This window comes from Echiichthys vipera, assembly GCF_963691815.1.
Source record: "Echiichthys vipera genome assembly, chromosome: X".
Taxonomy (NCBI): Eukaryota; Metazoa; Chordata; class Actinopteri; order Perciformes; family Trachinidae; genus Echiichthys; species Echiichthys vipera.
In genome coordinates, this window is record NC_139825.1 from 22,503,065 (window position 1) to 22,524,796 (window position 21,732).

The window sequence follows — 21,732 nt, forward strand, 5'->3', positions numbered from 1 at the left end:
CTAGGAATAGGAAGGGTCACTGTGAATTAGCTTTGACATTATTTTTGTATGATTTTAATCTGCTGTTAAAGTCACACAGGGTTCCCTGGCAGATGGGATTTGGGGGGAGTAGAGGGGGTGGGTGAGTAGAGTTAGCCCTCCTTGGCAAGGTCTATATTTCTAAACAAAATACATTAATTTCCCCAATCCTGTTTTTGCTAACAATGCCCCCCCTCCCCATGGACTGCGGCTAAGGATGGGATGGAGGTTAGAAGGGGAAAGCTATTGGCCGCCAAAATGCTGCTTTAATTCCCTGCAGAATCCATACAGCCAGACTTCCCACCGAGTGGCCAAGTTCTTTAGGAATGTCAAGATGAATATGAAAGTGGGGAAGGTCAAATCGCTCATGAAAATTAGAGCTCAGGGAACAGCAGCTTGGAAAACAATCATCCTCTCTTTCTGTGACTGTGCCGACACGCAGAACATGCACACGCAACAGACACTCACTCCCAAATCATCTTCAGTCATACACTGTGATCTACACACCAACATCTAACAGAGAAAAGAGATACGAATGGAATCAAAGAACAACATAAATCACATTAACCATAATCATATAACAGCAACAATAATATTAACAATATCAAAAAGGAACACGAATAAGAGTCGTTCAAATGATATTGGCTTTGTTAACTACTATGAACAGCAAGGTCAAAGTACATGTTGTTGATGGCTCTAAATGTGTGCTGGACTTCAGCCATGACAAAGGCAGGCGACCATCCTCAGGTGTTTTTGGGTCCTGTTTGGCCTTCTGAGCAAAACAAAACAAGGTTTAGAGGGTGGGGAAGGAGTACAAAGAGCAGACAGAGATGCCCAAATTGAGAGGAGAGGGTGCAGAGCCGCCTGGTGGTTGACAATGGCGTGAAAAGTTAGTTCCATTCCCCAAAGTGCCTTGTCACACCCGCAAGCGTCACTTTCTCTAGTACACAGCGAGGCTGCGTGACTGTGCATTTATGTCATGGCTGGGCTGCAGAATGAGCAGCAGAGAGGCGAGCTGGAGTTGGAGTCCAGACTTGATGGAGCATGGAAGTGGGTGGCAGAGGGCAAGGGTGCAGGCAGGATGCGTCATGGGTAGCTTTTAGTAGGCCTGTCCTGTCTCCACCTGCAGCAGCCCCAGCACGGCTGAGTGGTCTCCAAGTTTCATCCTCCTCTGGGTGGACAAGCTCACGTTCTTGGCCAGGTAGTCCACGGCAGCTGCACAGAAACAAAAAGACAGAAAAAAAACACACGTCAGACAGGTTGAAGATTCCTAAGACATATGTCCAACTCACTCGCGTTTCATTCCTCTGATTAAGGCTGAAATAAGTTGTGGCAGGAGCGAGTGAGTCAAAGGAAAAACAATTCACAGAGAGTGAGTGAAAGATAAAAACCCCTCCCCTGTCCCTTGTCTGAGGTTGGCACGTTGCTGGCACGGAGCATGTGCATCCTGGTAAAGTCTCCATGCTGTCACTCAGATGGGTCCCCGTGTGTGTTCTGTGTGCCAGTCTTCATTACACTTGGCATCTCTGATTTCATGCCCTCCACACTCCACATGGCCGATCATTTTCATCCTCAGACAGCAGCTCTCTCCTCTCTTCTCCATTCATTATCCATCTACTGTGCTCAATCACCATCTTAATTAACCTCACATCAGCTCACATCCGCACCGCCATCAGTTTCTTGCTTGCTGACAAAACACTGGTATGCACACACAAAACGTGACAGATCGGCACGCGCTCACGCGCATTCATGTGCATTCATGCACCACAAACAGCATAAAAACGATGCACAATACAGCAGATCACTTCTAGAAGCTGCATATAAATAAACAAATTTTGACTAGCTGGCGCTGACTGTTGGCTTGTCGGGGAAGTGTGCTTTATTTTACCTCTTATGAATGGCTGTGACAGAATCAGTCAATTATGCTAATCTAATAAAACAAACTCTTTCCTGAGCCCGAGGGTGTGTGTATGTGTGTGTGTGATGGAGAAGAGAGAAAGAGGGAAAAAGGTGGGCAAGAGGACACTCTGGCCCCTGAGGGTGTGCCGTTCTTTGAAGTGGCCCTCTCCTCTTTCTCATCCAAGTGGAGTGGGGTGTGACTAAGGCAGCTCTCTAGGAGGATGGTGGTGGTGTGAGAAGGGGGGTCTTTATCAAGAGCACGTGTCTGCCTCCACGAACCAGGGTGCAAAGGTCAGGAGGCTGTCTTGCCTGGGAGTTGGACACCACTTCATAGGCTTTTTAAATGTAGTCAACTTAAAGAGAATATAAAGGAATGTCTCTCGTTTGGACACAAACATCAGTATATAAATATTATTGCAGGGTTAACTTACTCTGGCCGTACTGGCTATACTGGTAGCCTGCAGTGACAGGGTCCACGCTGTAGCTGGTGGCACTGTAGGTGGGGGGGCAGTATGACTGGGAGGAAGCCAGGCTGTCCTTGATGGTGTCAGAGCGCTGGCTGCAGCTGGCTGAGATGGGGTTGGAGCTCTCCAGGCTGCTGTGCAGGGGGGAAATGGAAAAGTCGTGCTGGGGCTGGGAGGGTACGGCACTGGGGTTACTCAGGATACTCATCACCTGGGGGAGGGGAAGGAGGAACGGAGGATGTTAGACATTTGGAAAATTGAGGATCAAAGCATTGACAGAGTTGAGGGAAAGTACTTTTTTCTGCAAATATAGTGCCATCCTAGCACTTCACGGTAAAGATGCCAATAGAAATACACCATTTCAACTTTGAAATAGGGAAGGGGAAAAACTTCCCCATCTCTTTTTTTGAGAGCAGGGGGAAGGATACAAGGAGGGTGATGAGGTTAAAAAAAGGAGAACAGGAACAAGAGAGACTGTTTCCATTAGCTGGCATTGCCAGTAAGTGTTCTGCTGTGGGACAGAAGGGTCCCAGGGTGATAATAGATCCACCATCCATGCCAGACAGCCCCTGTCCCAGAGCCTGAGGCCTGAGCCTGAGCCTACAGCACAACAAGCACCAAGGGAGTCCCTAATCCCTCGCCCCTAGCCTACCCATCTCATGAATAGTAATGGAGTTGGAACTGGTAAATGATCCCCTCAGATCCCCACACAAAGTAGGCTCCACAAACCTTACTGAGGGGCCCACTGATACTGCAGGTTGAATATCACATTGTGTATATTATACACAGTGCATAAAAGCTTCCAATTCAATATTCTAGATTAATGTAATAGCATGTGACATTCGTCAGAAGAAGTTCTCAAAATATGTTAAAATGGAAGAGATTACCTCTAGTGCTACCCCAGTCTGAAGCATAGCGGCCCAAGAACACTGTGAAGAATTTATTTTCTTATGCTGCAAGTTTCTTTAAGTGAAAAAGGAAAATGGTGTGTGTGTGTGTGTGTGTGTGTGTGTGTGTGTGTGTGTGTGTGTGTGTGTGTGTGTGTGTGTGTGTGTGGGAGGGGGTGGTAAAAAGAGAAATTGTCCCACACATGCTTCCCTCCTATAGCAGGGAAGCCATCCTTTCAACATCAGGTTCATGTTGAGTTTTGCTATGCTGCACTGGCCTTTGGCCCCTTGGCTGCTAAACCAATTAGCCCATCATGGAGCTGGTTACACAGGGGTGATACACATGCAGACATATGTTTGCAAGCATGGACATATATATGACACACATGCATGCACGCTCACATACCCTGCAAACACAGAGGCAATGCAGGGGCAAGCTAAACAGTCCACAAATGATGCACTAAGACAGGAATATCCCACAGAGGGAAAATTAACCATATTCAGCAAATTAATCATATCTTCTGAAAAGGACTCCCAGGAAATATGAAGCACTTGAAGCACATCAGAAACATAAAGGGTGGTTAGTCATTTCCACATGTTAATTCTATCAGTATGGAAACCCCCACCCCTCGTCCCCTCCACATCTGCGGACAAAGCATGTGACATGTATCTATAAGCGGGAGATTCATGGCCCTCTTCATTCTGGACACATGTGATGTTTCCTCCCATATGGAGCCGGGCAGGATAAGAAGGAATATGTGTTCTGATGGTTTGCGATGGCTGAGAACTTGTTAAGTGTCCTGAGAGAGACAGCTGCAAGGCATGGGTCCATTTTAGTCATTGGTTAATTGAAGTTTGATTACATCGCTTCCTTGTGAAATAGAATAGCCAACAATTGGCCCGCATATAATTTATTCGTGCTCATAAAAGTTCTTCAAAAGAAAATTACTTCTTATCTTTGACATTGTAGCGGTTTTGCTATTTTAGCGAATTAGCATGGGTCGGCCACTTTAGAGTCTAACAAGTGTCATCTGTGAGGACATCGCAATCTTTTAGTCATCCCTCACAAAATGATTTGAGTTTTGCTAGAGGGAAGACGGTAAGCTCCTCTGGTTCTCATTAGCTGTGTGTCAGGGGCATTTTGTGTTCACACCGCTGTAACAAAAATCAATGCTGTTTAAACATTGTCCAAGAAGTACACATAGAGGTGAATTTATCTCTCTTTCAAGTGCCTGGTTGGACTGTGTTTGAATCAGTTCAGCCTCTCAGAAAAGTAGTCTTCTTCCACCCACATCTACAGTATTTTATGTTTCCCATAGGTCACTTTTAATTGCATGGCTTTGCTACTTTGATGTCCCCGTAAAGTTCTCTCACTTCACATTCAGGGGTTAAATGATACTTCGTCACATAAGCTCATAAAAAACATTTGCAGCCGGATACCTTCACATACTTCTGTTGCTACATGCTATGTAAAACAACACTGTATATAAATTAAATTATGGCACAAAGTGTACTGTAGTATTCCTGCTGGAAAACTCCAAGCCTGTGTACTTACTCTCAGAGAGGAATAAAAAGCTTTTAGTTAGAATTCCATATTTATGTAACATGCACACATCTTGAAAGACATTAATGGAGTGATTTTTGGATTGACAAAGTGTTAAATTACACCTCTCAGTTCACACACAGGTGCATTAAACAATTTGCGGAGTTCAAATCAGATCTGAGATAAGATTCTAACAACCGCATTATTTTTCCAAATATACTCTTTAAACTCTTGAAGAGAAGACTTCCTCCTTGCTTCTCATCCCTCTCCTCCCCTCTCCTCTCCTCTCCTCTCCTCTCCTCTCCTCTCCTCTCCTCTCCTCTCCTCTCCTCTCCTCTCCTCTCCTCTCCTCTCCTCTCCTCTCCTCTCCTTTCCTCTCCTCTCCTTTCCTCTCCTCTCTTTTCCCCCCACCTCCCTCTCTTTTCTTGCATACAGCGTCCTCAGCAGCCCAGAGTTCGTTTGTTGTTTGACGTTGTGTGAGTGCTGGTTTAGGAGATAATGTGAGCCAGGACCTAGTTTAAAGGACAATGCTCCAGGGCGTTCCCTGCCTCTCTCACCCCCCTCCCCTCCCCTCACCCTCTCCTTCTCCTTTTTCCGCTCCCTCTCTACAGATAGATTACTTTATAAATAATAATAAAAAAGTAATTAATTCTCACAACTTCTGAGCCCTCCAGCCTGTGGCGAAGTGAATGGGGGAGTGTAAATTGATACAATGTGCATCCTTTCAGATAAATAAACAGCGCATTTGAAACACAAAAAGAGACCCTTTCATACCTCCCTAATTTCCTCAACAGTCATATAACATTTTTTTTTGTCTGCGTGAATGTTTGACGAGATGTTCTTTGTTGGATTTCTTTCCAGAATAAAACAATATGCCAGAGACTGAGCTGAGAGACACACTGTGAGTGGTACAAGAAAAAATAAAAACAAAAACAAGGGAAAGAAGTCAGCAAATAAAGTATAGAGTGTGTCCTGCAACACCCCTATTATTTAAAAAAAATTAGAACTTGTTGCTGTTATTGCACTTTAACATTATACTGTAGTTCTCTCGTGTAATATTTAAATGTTCAGCATTTATGTGATTATACTTATCAGTATGAACTTAGTGTGCCTCAAATCTGTGACTCAGGAAAATTAGGTACTGTGTTCAAGCACCTGACGACAATAAGTGGACACATGGACTGTAATACTGGACTAAAACAACACCTTTTCACAAATGTAAAGAGCGGAAATGGAGTATGGAAAATATGATACCCTACAGAAATGTGAGGGGGGCAGAAGTGGGAAGAGAAAGTGAAATAGAGTGAGTGAGAGGAAAGTGGAGGCTTTAGGAAGTACAAAGACTCCTGTAGGACTGCGCTGGCCTGAGGGCTAGCCTGCCTGGAGAGCTGATAGGAGCCCCTTCTGTTCCATTCCCGGCGCCAGCGCCAGCGCCAACACACCCCACTCCACAAATACTCTTAATCTGCGCAAGACTGGATTAGTTCCTCTGTCACCGATAGCACCCTGTTCTGCCCAAATCAAAATGCCCCCAAGATGTACCTTTAAGTTAGGCAGAGGTCACTGGGGCAGACAGGAAAAAATGAGCACTCCAAATGGCTGTAAGTTATCTGAGTGGTGCAGAATAGCATCTTGCACCTTAGCAGATCTGCCTGGCTGATACTCGCTTCAGCAGAGAGTGATTAAAGATCCACAGTGATGACACTGAATTTCAGATCAATATTTGAAGGCCGGTCCTCAGGGTGTGATTACAGGAGGAGGATAAACTGTTTAATTCTGTGACCCAGGAGTCACACAGATCCAGTGTCTGGAAAGTGTCTGACTTTGAGAACTTGAGAAATAAATCTAGATATTTCCCTTGATAACTTTACTAAATAAAACGTGTAATAACTTGAAACAAAACAAACATGAAGTAATAAATAACAAATGAAAATACCCCCCCAAGTCAGTCGACTCCTGCTCCCACAACGTCCCACCCTTCCCCCATCCCTCACAAGAGAGGGCCAGCCCAGCGGGCAGTAAGGCCCCTCATCTGAGCAGACAAAATGACTATTTAAAAATAACAGTGATTGCATAAATTGAATTAAAGCGTTTTGGTCACGGTGGAGGTGGCGCGAGGGGTGGCGTGGGGCCACAGCAGACAGCCGGGATGGTGGCAGGCAGCAGATGACGAGCTCTGGCCTGCATGCCACTGCGTTAATTGGCTGCGGCACATTAATAAAAACTGAAAAGTGTCTTCCACTAGCGCCATAGGATGAAGAGACAGAAACAGAATGAGAGGTATGAGAGGGGGGTGGTGCTGGAGGGAGAGAAATGGGCCTTTGAAGAATGTGGTGCATGTGGGGGAGATGGGGTGGGGTGCTAATTGTGTTCAATTAATTGGCTGATTGGCACTGACAGAATCTGGGCACTGACAAGTCAGGCACAGATGAGGACGATTAGTGGGCACTGGAACAAGCTGTCACTCTTCACAACATGTTAGCTATCCTGCGCCTGTGTCTCTTCTCCCTGTGAAGCTGTTCATGCATACAAAGAAAGCTAAAACAAGTGGAAAAGGATTATTTATTTTATACCTCTTCTTTGCAAATTTTCATTAAGCCAAATCCTCTTCTGCCCACTTTAGCTTGTGCTAGTTTTAATGTTCAAGAAAGCACAGCTGTTAAAGCTGGAGGAAGGTCCCCCTCCCAGCTAAACACCCCACAGTATAAGCTATAAACTTGGCCCCCACGCTAACCAGAGGTTAATATGCCGTCTATTGGACTGCAATTGGAGAACGTGTGGGGAGCAATCTTCTATTCTCTGCTAGTGATATGCTTGAGTAACTATGGGATGGATTCAGCCACTGGGAACAAGAGAGGCCCCTTCAAAGCGTGCATGCGCACGCACGCGCACACACACACACACACACACACACACACACACACACACACACACACACACACACACACACACACAGACTTCAACTCTCCGCACCTTGCACCAACGCCTCTTCTAAATTAAACGGCAGATTTTCTGATTCCATGAGAGTGGTTTCAGCGAGGCAGGGCCTCTGTGTGTGTGTGTGTGTGTGTGTGTGTGTGTGTGTCTGTCTGCCTGTGTGTGTGTGTGTCTGTCTGCCTGTGTGTCTGTGTGTGTGAGGGAGCAACCCCAGAAGTAAAAGCGATGCGGATCGAGGGACTGAAGGAGAGAACAGAGGAAGGAAGAAAAGGAGGAGGAGGCGGAGGGTTGTTTGCTAAAAACAGCAGGGGCCAGCACTAGTGAAAAATGTCAGGTCAAATTGTTCTTGACAGTGTTAATATCTGCACCTCATAGCCATAATTACATGTAAATAAATAGTGAAATAGCTCTCAGCTGGAGACTGAGAGGGGAGAGCTGCTGCATGAGACAACCAGCTGAGGACCCAACCACCTCCCATATTCTCATCTTATTGTCAGGAAGAAGAAAGGAGGAGAGAGAGCGGGAGAGAGAGAGAGAGAAAGAGAGAGAGAGAGAGAGAGAGAGAGAGAAAGATGCAATGAAACATGCTGAAATAGCTACTTATAGTATTTCTATCCCTTTTTCAACTTTTTTCTACAAAGGCTAAGCAAACAGCGAGTGTTAGATCAACTTTGCAAAGGGGTCACAAGCACAGTGGAGTACTCAGCGAAGTCAGGGGCTGAGAGACCATGCTGAAGAGACAGGGGGAAGGAGGGACGGAATGAGAAAACGTGAAAGAGAGAAAAAGTCAGAGAGTATTAATCACAGCTATGCACCTGTCAGAGTGGCATCTGGAACTAAGAGGAACCACATGCAGCTGGACAACAACTCGAGACCTCCGGCTAGCAGGACAGGTTCACAGCGAACCAGCCCTCCTTCTTCCCCCAGCCGTCCCATAACCCCCTACACCCTGACCCTTGACCCTGGAGATAGTAGGTCACCAAGCGTATGGCCCACTAAAACTTTACCTGCCCAACGGCCTACCATCACAGACTACATTTAATCATTATTATTATTATATATATTTAATACAAGTCACCTTCAAATTATGTATGAGGCTGGAAATCTCTGCAGATGAGCATATGACACAGTGCATGTCTGTGTGTAATAGGTATTTTAGATAGGATCTGTGTCTATGCCTATACTTAATAAAGGCAGTACCCACTCTTCACCTTATAGGCATTTCAACTGCGTGGGACACACAGCATGTGAATCAGTTTCAGTCATTTTCCTTCTTAAATCCCCATCTTCTAGGATTTACTGAAATTCATATTGGCTGCCTCTGCAAGATAAATGTAAATCACATTCCCTTATATTTACTATTTATCAGGATGCAGCAGCTCACTTTCAGCAGGAAATATCTCTCACCCGCACACAAACACCCTTGCATTTAAATAGCATTTTTATTGTCCGCCATAGCCTTTCATCTGGGCGTAGGGAGAAGAGCTGCCTCTCCAGGGGAGAGAGTTGGAGCAAGAAAAGGAAGGTGGGGAGAGAGAAAGAGAAAGAGAGAGAGAGAGAGAGAGAGAGAGAGAGAGAGAGAGAGAGAGAGAGAGAGAGAGAGAGAGAGAGAGAGAGAGCAAAGCACTACTGGCAAGGCATCATGGGATGACAAAAAGCCAAATGGAGGGAAGGAGGGTTAGTAGGTGAAAATAGATTATGAATACATAAAGCTCCAACCAAAAATATTTTGGAATGGAAAAGAAAAATAGCTTCACTTCACAGAAATGAAAATGAGCAACAAATGGCTCAGGTATGCAGATTGGTAGAAAGCTGCAGTGCTGTCTCAGCTGCAAGTAAATGATGGCTGCATGTAAAGCTGATGCTATGACCATGCTGTGCTTCATGAGTGGCACCCTTTGGTTCTATAAGGTGTCATAAAGCTTTGAGTTCAGAATTACTAAATTATGATGTCAAACTACATAAAAGCTAGCACCCATGCAGATATAATTCTCTGCAAGCTGCAGAAACAAACCAAGACACATTATCATAGAAGACGAGGATCCAACGCAACACAGCAACGACCACGATGTGTGCAGAGATGCATTTCTGGTGTCACAGACACATAATCTTTCCTCAGAGTTCAAAAGTGTTGCAAAACAACAGCAAACCCTAATAATCTGTGCAGAAACAGTATAGCCAGTGGATATGATTTACAGTCCCTGGATTTTCTTGGCAGCTGCCAACAGCAGGTCTTTTTTTCTGAAAGCCTCTTACATCTTTTTTTATACTTGCCAAATTGAAACTGTATTTGTTTTAATGGGAGTTCTAATTAACCAGTATGTATTCCCTGTCTTGCTCTGCGAGTGGCTGAGCTATGAATGCAGGCTATGTGCTCATCCCCTTTGATTTGTTGTCAGTGGAGCCTGCCAGCTGACACAGTGCCCGGTTAGAGGCTTAATGCCCAAGTTTTAATAATGTGGGGGACTACATGAATCTCCCCCTCTCATTGGTATTCAGGTGCAGAATGTCTTGTTAGAAGTCAGGGAGGGAGGCGGAATGAAGCCAGAGCTCCAGATTGTTCCGTACATTTTCCCCTCTCCATTTTTTTTTTTGGCAACAGCAGAGCTTGCTTCTTAAAAATAATTCATCCCGTTTTTAAAAGAAGCGTCTGCGCTAGCTAATGGAAGAGCAGCAGCACAGTTTGGAGTCTCCCCTGGCTTATCTCTCTCAGACAGTTGTGGGGAGTCGCTGGTGAGCATGGTGTCAGCGTGCGTGGTACGGTGCAGCGCCGCGCGGGCAGGCAGGCCTGGGGACACAGATCAAAGGGAGGCAGGGGTGAGAGCCGCTCTGCCTCTGATCCCGTATACGGGCGCGCGCGTGTTAGTGTGTGTGTGTGAGTGTGTGTGTGTGTGTGTGTGTGTGTGTGTGTGTGTGTGTGTGTGTGTGTGTGTGTGTGTGTGTGTGTTAGTGTGTGTGTATGTGGAGGCCAGGCCCACTCACACAGCCCAGAGGCCCTCCTCAGATACACACACATACATCCTTGTCATTCCAAAACACACAACACTTAAAACTGCAAAACAGAAAAAAAGTTCCTCACAAAACTTTCCAAACTTCCTTCATCAAAACAGAAAATAAATTCTCTTCCAATCATACCTTTGACTTCCCACTCTCCACATTACGCCTCCCTATCATTTAGAATAATCTCAGAACACCATACAACATCACTGTAGAACATTCAACAGTGCATTACTCTGTAATAGGAATTTGTTTTGTTCTCATTATTCCCTCATGTCATTATTTCCAGAAATTTCTCTGAGGAGTGAAACCCAAGCTCTGCCACTGAGCTCCTCTTGGAGGGCTTCAACTCTCCAGTCAAGTGCAGTTGTTTTCTTTCCTCTCCCAGCAGGTGTCCCTGTCATGCAATAATGAGGCTCTTTATAGTTTCATATTACCAGGGTTTGTTGAAAATATACAATCATTCTTAATAGATGAGTATGTCTTGGTTGTCAAAGCATGCCCTCTTCATTTATAGGAAAGGCTGTTGTTTTGCAGTAGTATGCAAAATTCACATTTGAAGCATCATGTTGGCTACTTATGAGGCCAAGACAAAGACCAGTTTCAAATGGGATATTAAAAAGACCACAATGAAAAAGCAAACATGAGCTTAAGTCCTCAGCTAAAGATAAAAAATACTGGTATAGCCTTGCATTTCCTTCTTTCCAACACCTGCTGTGCCGCTAAATGAAACAAGACTAACAACAAAACACACTTCTGGTTTCATACCTTTTGCCCAGCCATGCACAGCTTCACTCTCACCACCCATAATATACTGCCTCCCTCAACTCAACCAGCCGAACACGTTGTATATCCCACAATGACAGTAACCAGTTTGAGTGCGGGCGGCTTTTCTCCCGCCTGTAATGGGAAAATGTGTGCTGTCGGGATAGGTTATGGGATTGGGATGGACGCGAGCTCCTGTCGGGACTGCTGAACGCTGCAGGATTCCATTACAGACTTGGCACCTCGCCACCGCAGCCCATTTACTGGGAATCAGAGAATTTTTGTCAATCTTTACAGCAACCGCTAGGCCATCAATGCCAGACACTTGAAGAAATAGCTTGCACACATACCAATGCACAAGCATATCTCCTGCAAACAGATGCTGTCTGTAACCTACAATATCAAATTCTCATTTCCATCTTGATAGAGAGTCTCCTTGTGTTGCTTTTTCCATTATAAGGAAAGTAAAACAGGAAACTGTGCGGTGTTTTGCTGATAATTTTCCAAAGCTGAAACTGATTTGCCATTCGATTGAAATTTGTTTAAATGCAAAGACAAAACAAGGTCTGACTTGGACACGGTAAACTTAGTGTTTATTGTGTGTTTGTTGTGTTGCGAGTTTTATCTGTATAGCTGCAACAGAGAGAGAGAGAGAGAGAGAGAGAGAGAGAGAGAGAGAGAGAGATGGGGCCTGCCCAGCCCAGCAGGACGCTGCACCACAGAGTGAACTCTGATTCTGCTGTCAGTGGGAACATTCATTACCATGCTGAGAGACTGATAGGAATGCCACACAGCATTCTGCATGCATTCAATACATTTCAATTCTGTGCAGTGCAAACATGGTGTGACACAACGAAACATCCACTACATGCGTATGCCCCTCTGAAAAAAGAAGAAAATCCACAATTTAGGTTTTGAATAAATAAATGAATTAAAAACAAACAAAAAAAAAAATGCATTTTCAGGTGTTTCTTTTTTTTTTTTTTAAAAAAGGACTTGAATCCCACTTGATAGAGTAATTGAATAGTGAAAATCCATGCTGTACAGTTGCCCAAAGGCTCCTTTCCTAATCCTCACTATGACAGGAAATGTTTAATATCCCAACACATTCTTGAATGCCTGTGAAGAGAGGGAGAGAAAGCGACAGTGTACCCCATGCCAGTATTAGAGAGAGCCATTAATGAAAAAAAAAAAACGACTCCATGTTCCTGGTGTTTTTCTGCAGGTTTGCAGTGAGAGCATTAGCAGTTAAAGCCCCTGTGCCACGATTAACAATCAAACACGCTGTGAGCCTCCATGTTATCCTCCGTCGCTCCAGTAGGAGAGAAAATCTCTTTTTTGTCACAAAATCCTTAATTCTTTCTTCTCTGAAGAAAGAGGGTAATACCAAGAATGTTTCCAATCTGCTTTAAGAAATATTTGAAGAAGAAGAAAAAAAACTCCCTATAAAACACGTGTGAACGACGGGGTAATTGTGGACAAATGCAGCATTGAAATTCATTTTCAACTCTTTACACACCATTGCAATCTTATTTTCTGCCTGTTAACCACATCTTGTTGGTGAGGGTGGGCAAGACTGGCCAGTATTGATGGGTAATTGTGTATAATTCACTCCGTACACACGATTTGCATCAATACAAATCATTTTTCATTCTGTGCTACTTAAAGCTCAACCCTTACCATAGAGGTGCATTTAAACGCTCATTAATGGAGGTGTCCAAAGAGGTTAACGTGAAATCCGGCAGAGCTTTTCATAAGAGGGAGCAAACAAACCTGCACATACTGTGTCACACATTAAGATGGCACAGTGGAGAATGGGTAGAGTAGATATTTTAGGGATTTAAACTGTAATTAGGAAACCCAGGAACCTAAGTAGCCTGGGTAATGTTCTTCTTTATTATGACAGGAGTGCACAGGAGCATGTGAAGTGGCCAGCAGGATAAACCTCACACGTAGAGAGCACATTGCCTCAGCCGCTTTTTACATAGAGCTGTCTGGAAATCATTCGGTAAAGAGATGAAGAAAATCGCTACATAGCACTTGAGTCTTCCAACTGCAGACAATTATGTGAAGAAGATTATGGGTCTACATTTATAAGCTTTAGCTAATTATTTCATCTGCATGTGTTCTCACTGCGCTGCACAAGGATTTAGATGTCCCAGGAAAGTCGAAACCGCTGTTTGGAGCAGCTTGAGTACTTGCGGTACTATCAAGATGAATTTTAATTTGTTGATGTTAATCCAATTGTTTTACAAATGTAGCAATTTAGAGTAGCTAAAATAAATCCAGGGCTTTGGAAGGCCTACATAAAAGCCCACACTGGCAGTTATTTTGCTGAACATGCTGTTTCTGAATTTTAATTTCATTCAAATACAATTACAGATTCTGAACAGTGAAAGGAGGAGGGAGGTGGTAGATGGATGAATGTGAACACTACCAATATGTGGGAACATTATATAAGCTGGGAGGAAACATGGGGGTAAAACTAGTTGGACTGACCTGTGGGGAGAGCCCGTTGCCGACTGGGTTCATGTGGTTGCTGGATGCTGAAGGGCTCATGAATGTATCAGAGTAGCTGGAGAAGCCATGGCGATTGGACGAGAGGCCATAAGCAGAGCTGCTGTCAGCAGTCAGCCCTCCCTGGTGCATGGAGGATGGAGGCAGGGGTTGGGGTCTGTGCAATGTACTGCTACCCTCTGACACCAAGAAAAAACATAAACAGTTAAGAAAGAGAAAAAAAACACTTGGAATTCTGTGCTGAATCCAAACATGACTCCTCACACAGAAGTCTCAAAGTTCAAGCTCACTTAGTCATAAGTCATATATTAAGTGTACTTCTTGAAAACTATTAACCAGAGGGAAATGTCTCTTTATGCATTAAAAGTGTTGCAAAGGACAGAAGTGCTGTGTGCTTGTAATGAACAAGCAAATAAGCGAAGGCTTGTTTTTGTTCTACTGTGACAAAGATGTGATTGTAAACATAACTATTTGCTGCATGGTTCTTATATATGCTGCACATGGTTCATATATAATTTATAATGTTATTAACATGAATATAAAATACAGAGGGCATACCACAAATAAACAGGACTAATGTAATCTCAACAAAATTAGATTAAAATAAAAGCACAGAGCATACTGTATGTTTTGTGCCGGTCTTACCCTGGGATAGCGTGGTGCCGGGGTAGCCGGAGTCTTGTAGCTGGTATGTGGGTAAAGTTGGCATCCCTGTGGGTGGGAATCCTCCAGGAAGCAGGTGGTTAAAGGCCGCCAGCTGATTGGCCCCAGCCTGTTTACGCCATCGAGCTCGCCTGTTGCTAAACCACACCTGAGAAGAGAAAGACACACAACTTCAAATCCAAGCACAACTCAAATTGTTTTTCCGCATTCTCGGCTTTGAATGTTGACCTCCTGCAGGTTACAAGTTGTTAGACTCCATTTATGTTTGTGCTGTGAGACTTTCAGCGGAGTCTGCTGGCTCCTGCCACCTGTGATTAATCTGCCAAATGTGAGTGGTGGTGCTGGTGCCTGGTCCCTGTGGGAGCTGCCATAGAGGCTCAGTGGTCCGTCCCTGTTGTTCTTAAGTGGCTGAAGCTGTGATCTGTGTAAACAGGCTGCCCTAAGCCCCCTTCAGAGGGGAGAAGTCATTTAAAGGTCAGAGGTAGGCCACTAGCCTCCACATCACACACCTCAAGTATGTTGGTGAAGCTACTGGATGCTTTGAGAGAGGCCACTGCTTCTCTGGAGACAAAGAGAAACATTAACTTGCATACTGCTGCAGTACTATTTTAATGTGGTTGTTTTTGAAGCTTTAAAAGTCTGTTCAAAAGAAAGTTTTTAAATTTTATAATCAAATAGCAAAATGCTCGTAAAATGAGCAGGACCAAAGCGCAGACACACAATGTCAATTCCCTGAATGAAAAGGGGAAAAAAATAGGACTCTTTTGAAACACAAAGATTTACACATTTTAAAAAGGCTTCTGCTTCAACAAAACATGAATATAATCAGGCCTTTTGAAAAGAGCCAGCAACCTGTTCCATTTAACCAAGACAAGGCCCGGGCTTCACTGTGTGCTAAGGGTTGAAGGACATTGATCTATGCCTCGCACAGGCAATTCATCAGAGTTTAATACACTGTCAGTGCAGTTCATCTACTGTTGTGTTTCAAACGGCCCGGGCTATTGTGAGAGCACATGAAAGAAGGGGACAAAAGCCCCTCCATACGCCACGGAGAACAGTGGACACAAAGAGGGGGCGTCCATTTTAAACAGGTCTTAAAGAGGGACACTTTCAAGGGGACTTACACAGCGACATACTCCCCGCATTTCGAGGGCTGCCTCTTTCTGTACACACAAACATACATATAAACTCGTATGGGCCTACAAGGGATCTCAGCCCAACAGAGATCTTAATTTGAATGTGGTTCTTTTTTCACACAGTCACTGCCTCTGCAAAGACCAGGTGATTTTTCTTTTTTGCCTATAGTTCGTTTCAATCTTGAGCACTCACTAGAAAGAAATGGGATGCAACAGACGAGGGCCTGTTGGGAAAACCTCAAACACACAAAACTAACAGGAAATCTTTATCTAAAGACCCTGTTTGGATCCCTCAATCAGCTACTCCCAAAACAAATGTGGTGAGTGGCTCCAGTGAAATTTCTGCTATTGGGATGTAGTGGAGCGTGGTCCAAGGTCTGAACTAAGCTCCAACCACGCCAGACAAACAGCTGCCTGGCCCAGGGGAGGGGGGCACGGGGGGCACACCCCTTTCTTCCACACACTCCCCATCACCCCATCCCGCAGTGCCACTTCACCTCCGACCTCATCCACTCACCCCACCCCTCTTTTATGTTCACTATAACTTCCTTCCCCCATTGTCATCCAAGCTTAGGAAGGAGGTGTTCCATCATAACACAAAACACTTAAACGTTGAAGTCCGCTTTTTGCTTTTACCAATTTCCAGTGTTTTGTCAGTGTTGCTTTTTTATTTCTTTCTCCCTCTCCTAACTTTATGCCAATGTTTCCAATGCATACAGAGATTTATTTGCAGCCGCTTAACCACAATGTTTTCAAAAATAATGTCTTACAATTATGACCCTGTGGCTCTTAACACTGTCATTTGAATGCAAGTAATAGACATATCAGTTTACTGATGAAATCCATCGTAAATGCTGAGGTTCTTTTTGTTTTTACACCTTCATTAATTGAAATTTGTTTTGGCTGTCATTATCCAGGACTGTGTCACTCATTGGCTGTCATTATGTCAGTGTGTTTCCTCCCTGATCCACCCCTGTCCCCTTGAAATTACATTTATATACGAATACATAAATTCTCTGTCACACTAAGTGGGTCACTGTTGATTTTTTCAAGATTAAACCAAAACCCCGATTTTTCTTTAACCCTGACAAAGTGCTGTGAGTTTCTAAACATAACCATAAAGCAGCTGAATCAGGCTTTAGTTGCTACAAGCAGATAATGTGGAGAAGACAAATTAAATAAGGAAGGAGTAACTTACTTTCAGTATCAACATTAATGCAAACACATTAAAAGCAAATATGATCCAGCCTGAATTAAGTTTCTTTCAAAGAGTGCTTGCTGTTGCAAATTAGTAGACTGAAACATATATTTCGAGGGGACAGGGTTGTCTCATCACAATCCCACCAGCTGTCAGAAAAAATCACAGAGAGGAAACTCAGTGAAGGGTAACGTCATGATTACTGGAGTTTACAGTTTACAGTTGAGGCCGCAGGGGTTGTGCAATAGCTTTGTGGTGATCTTATTACTGGTTGTGTAATATGTGCATATGTGTAATCTGTGGTTGTGATTTGCTATACATACAAATTGTTTTGATTGTATGTTGCTTTTTATTTATTATTTTCTACTATGGTGGCAACTATATTTGTGCAGCATTTGAGTTTAAGACAAATGTCCCTGTGGGGACAATAAGGTATAATGTATCGTATCCCATCGCATCGCATCGCATCCCATCGCATCGCATCGTACCGTATCTTATCGTATCGTATCGCATCGTGTTTGCTGGAACCCAAACTTTGAACAGCATGCTTCAGCATTAACCCACTAAACTCACCTAAGCTACCAAACAGGGTGCAACTCTATTGAGTAAGTAATCACAAAAGCTCAGTGCGTCCACTTTATGGGCATGTGCCACTGACTGAATGGGCTGTCAGGTTCTCAGCGCAGATTGGGATAAACACAAGTGGCAATGCACGAGTGCCCATACGCTATCACACACATGCATACATGTGTGTATGTACACACATTCGCTCTCACACAGACTTTCACACAGCCTGAAGCTGAGGATTTGAAGCTGCGCTCTGGAACCTGATCACAAAGTCACCTTGGACCACAGATTCTCCTCTGCTCTCCCCAATCCGGTTTAATTCTCTGCAATACAGAGAGCTTCAGCGCTCCTGCATGTCTCCCATATCTACCTACAAGTGTGCCGCTGAATTCATGTCACTCATGTCTGTTTCCTTTTCACAGACTAAAGGGTTTCTCTGCATCCAGTGTACTTGGGTATGTCTGCACTGGTTATGGGGAAAGTTTTGGGAGGCAGGGAGGATGGAAGAGCAGTAACCCATTTTATAGAAGCAAGCTTAGCCCTGCTTGTGAAACAAAAGAGGAAGGCTTAGAGGAGGACATAGTTAGAGGTGGGTGAAGGTTGTTGTAGAGCACAACTAGAAGAGGGTCTCGTTGCAAACCTCGAACCTGAAATCGGATAAGAACACAGTTTCATGGCTTGCATCGCTTCATTTGCCATTAATCTTCCTTTCACTCTCAGCAGACAGAATCGATTCCTAGCGATCAAGTGGCATTTTGCATTTTCTTATCGCTGATCAGTGATAATACACAGTTACAAACATTGTGACACTGCACTGCAGTAAAAATCTCTCTCTGTTGTTTCTCTTAAATAGGATCACTCATATTTCAGAATTCCCCGTTCAGACAATCCTCCATGAATTATTTTGTCAAACACAAGCCCCGAATGTGTGACGCCTTTCAGGAGCCAATTTGCAACATTCGGTAGATGAATACCAAGAGCAGAGATAATGACAAAACAAAATGTGCTGCTGACTTCATATCCACAAAAACACAGAAGGGTGATGCAACCAGCCTCAACATACAAATCCTCTTCTGTCTCTTACCACGCAATACCCCCCTCCTCCTCCTTTCTCCCCCCCCCCCCCCTCTCTCTGATTGCCTCCCTGCTTGCCTTCCAGACTGGCACTATGCTAATTAAAGTAGCTAGGAGTGTGAATTTGAGAGGAGAGTGGGATTAGCTTGATAAGTATCAGGAGTACAGAAGCACTGTACCAAAGTCATTTAAATTCTAATAATAAGAAACTGTTAGAACATTCACACTGATGCACTGCAACAATTTCTCTACTACAATCTACACAAATCCTATTTATTCCTTTATGAAACATAAACCCATACTGGCGGGAATACAGTTGCCTGTTGGGTTTGGTTGTCACCACTCAGCTCCATTGTGATTTTCTCTCTTGCCGCTGGTACTCAACTGATATTATAACAATCAGGAAACTGTGTAGTACCTCCTGATACCTCCCTATGGGATTATGTATCCAGCAGCGGTGTTGAAAACTTAAAAGCCTCAGCATGAGTTGGAATTTGCCTGTACTGGTGTTGATGATACTGGTGGTATGCAGACCAGAACACTGTTTCGTTCTTTTCTCTGTGCTTATTCCATTGCATCAACAGGCCAGCACAAGCCACAGATAAAGAGAGAAACTTTTTACCAAATTGATTTGCATGCTTCATAAAAAGCAATGCTTATACCTTATTAGATTTCACTAAGTATAATAGCTACATGCAGAATGTTTATTGGGAATGAAAGAGGATCTATGTGACAGATTTGGTAACGCGAGCCGGAGGCAGCATGCTGAGATGATGAGCCTCAGCCGAGACTCAGGAGTTACTCTCTTAAAAACTTCAGTCTAAATAGAGGAGAATGTAATTTGCTTCATCTGTGAGCACTGATTTACAGCGTCCTGCAGCCTATTGCCTGCACTCCCTCCCCTCAGTGCTACCCCCAACGGATCGACTGCAGAGGGAAGGGCCGCAAATGACACTCTTCTCTAAAAGCTCATGGAATGGCTCTGCCGCCTGCTCCGGTTAAAACTGAGGGGTTATCAGATGGAAAGTGGCAGCACACACTGCATCAGCAGAGCACATACTGAAGGTAGACCCTCCCTCTGAGACGGCCTGGAACTAATTGCTGAGAGATACGGATCATATACAACAATTTGTCATTTGGGGTGATAAAACCATTGCAGGGCTCACGGTGCTGAAGGAGCTACTGGTAGCTCTGCTGAAAGGGGCATCAGGGCTGATAAAGATGGATGGTGAAAGGGTCTTAAAATAGCAGGCGAGGGTAGACACAAGGGGGTTAGCTCTGTTTATGAGTTTAGGTTGTGAGTCAGCGCTAAGCCAAACACTCATCACTTCCACAAGAATCTAGCAGTTTAATTTACAACTCAGCTTTGGGTGGTGGCAGTTGAGTGTCGGTGTTGCTGGTGTTTGCACCTCATTTAGTTTACCTCTGAAGCCAACCTGAAATAAAGGCTCTCCACATTATCACCATGTTTAACGGTTGACAGTGAAGCGTGACCGCGGACACAAATTCAAGTTAAAACACAAGTCTGTTGGAGCACCAACACCCCCTGTAATTTCTCAGCCCCAAACACCAGCTTGTCTGTGAACGACATCTGGAAGATACGTCATTGCAGCTGTGCTGGAGAAGCTTTGCTCTCAGGCCAGAGGGTCTCCTCTCTCCTACCCTGTGATGGGCCTTTTGGGCACCGATGTGAAAGCCCAGCTGGTGGACATTTCAGAACACTGTGGCGCAAACACCCGTATGCACACACCATCAAATACACATTTAAACAAAATTATTCCAAACAATAGTTTATTCTTATTATCTAATTCTTCATACAAACGTTTAGTTTTTGTGTAGTATTTCCAGTAGTCATTGAAAACAACAATTTCTTTGAGATGCATTTGGGAAAGGCTGCGATAAAACAATCAGACTTATTTAAATCTTACTTCACCAAACTGCAGTGCAACTTATTTATTTTGGCTAGCAGAGCCCCTTTCTTCATAACCTTCTCAGAAAATTGAGTTTGAGTTGACCTTTTGAGACTTTCAAAGCCTTTAAGAATTAGATTATGAGGCAAACAGCATTAACAAATTATAGCCATGAGTCAAATTCCTCAGGTTTTCACATGACATCACTTAAATCCATTATCTGACAGCAAACACACAGCAGTCACTCCATCTTATTTCTCTCTCTCTCTTACTTTCATGTTTAGAAATTTTGTCAGGCTCCAGAAATGCACAGGTGCTAATACAAGAATGGATTTTGTTTTCAAGCTTGAGGTGTTACTGTCCTCCATGATAACTTTGAATTGCACTAGATTGATGCATTTGGCTTTTGAGCTTGAAAAAAATGGAGCACAAAATGTTGTTTGTTCAATTATGTGGCTGTAATAAACCATATTAAGATTGTTGGAACTGAATCTACAGAATGCAAAATGGAATTTACTTTCTAGAAATGTGTTATCAGGATGTGTTTGAGAAGATTCTCAAGGAATATTATTGATGCTTTCGGTTCTTCCACCTCTTGTCCACATTTACCTCATCCACTCTAAAAGAAAAATTAATATATTGCCTTATAACAGCCTTGAGATAAATTTCTCCTCCCTTGAGTAAGTAAGGCATTAAACACTCAGACATATAGCGTGTTGGGGGGTTTCAAGATGGACAAAGACATGTGTGGAATTAGTTACCCCAACTGCATGTTTGTAGTGTGATGAACAGTTAGCATGCGGCGAGGAGCTTGGGGGTTCAGAGGGAGTGTGAACGACTGTGGTAAGAGGAGAGGGGTGCCCCAGACCTTTTTTTTTTTTTTTTTTACTAGCGGCTGATTGATTAATGTTGTTGTCGGGGCATAGGGTCCCTGGAGAGGATGAGGAACCCTGTGTGATATGTGGAGGGTTTTACAAGCAGCGGCAAGCTTGAAAGTGGTGGGATGAGATCCTGGCCAAAGGCCGAAATGAGAAATCCATCAGGAATGCATTCCCTTTCTCTCCTCTCCTCTTTTTTTCTCCCTCTCCATCTTTGGAAGAACAGCTGCTGCTATAACTCTACTGTACAAATCTTCCTTCAATCTTACATGCAACTGC

The 21,732-nt window shown here is 43.9% G+C and overlaps 1 protein-coding gene across 2 annotated transcripts in view; it reads right to left on the minus strand.

Moving 5' to 3' along the window:
• Nucleotides 1-1,117: 1,117 nt before the first annotated feature.
• Nucleotides 1,118-21,732, minus strand: part of pax7a (paired box 7a) — a gene marked incomplete at its 3' end in the record, with an annotated part of 42,903 nt that continues 22,288 nt past the window's right edge. For both annotated transcript variants that reach the window (XM_083939753.1, XM_083939754.1), the window contains exons 6-9: nt 14,673-14,838; nt 14,010-14,206; nt 2,349-2,592; nt 1,118-1,233 (exon numbers count right to left, since the gene is read on the minus strand). In XM_083939753.1, coding sequence (XP_083795879.1) covers nt 1,118-1,233; nt 2,349-2,592; nt 14,010-14,206; nt 14,673-14,838 — 723 coding nt within the window. The remainder of the gene's footprint in view (nt 1,234-2,348; nt 2,593-14,009; nt 14,207-14,672; nt 14,839-21,732) is intronic.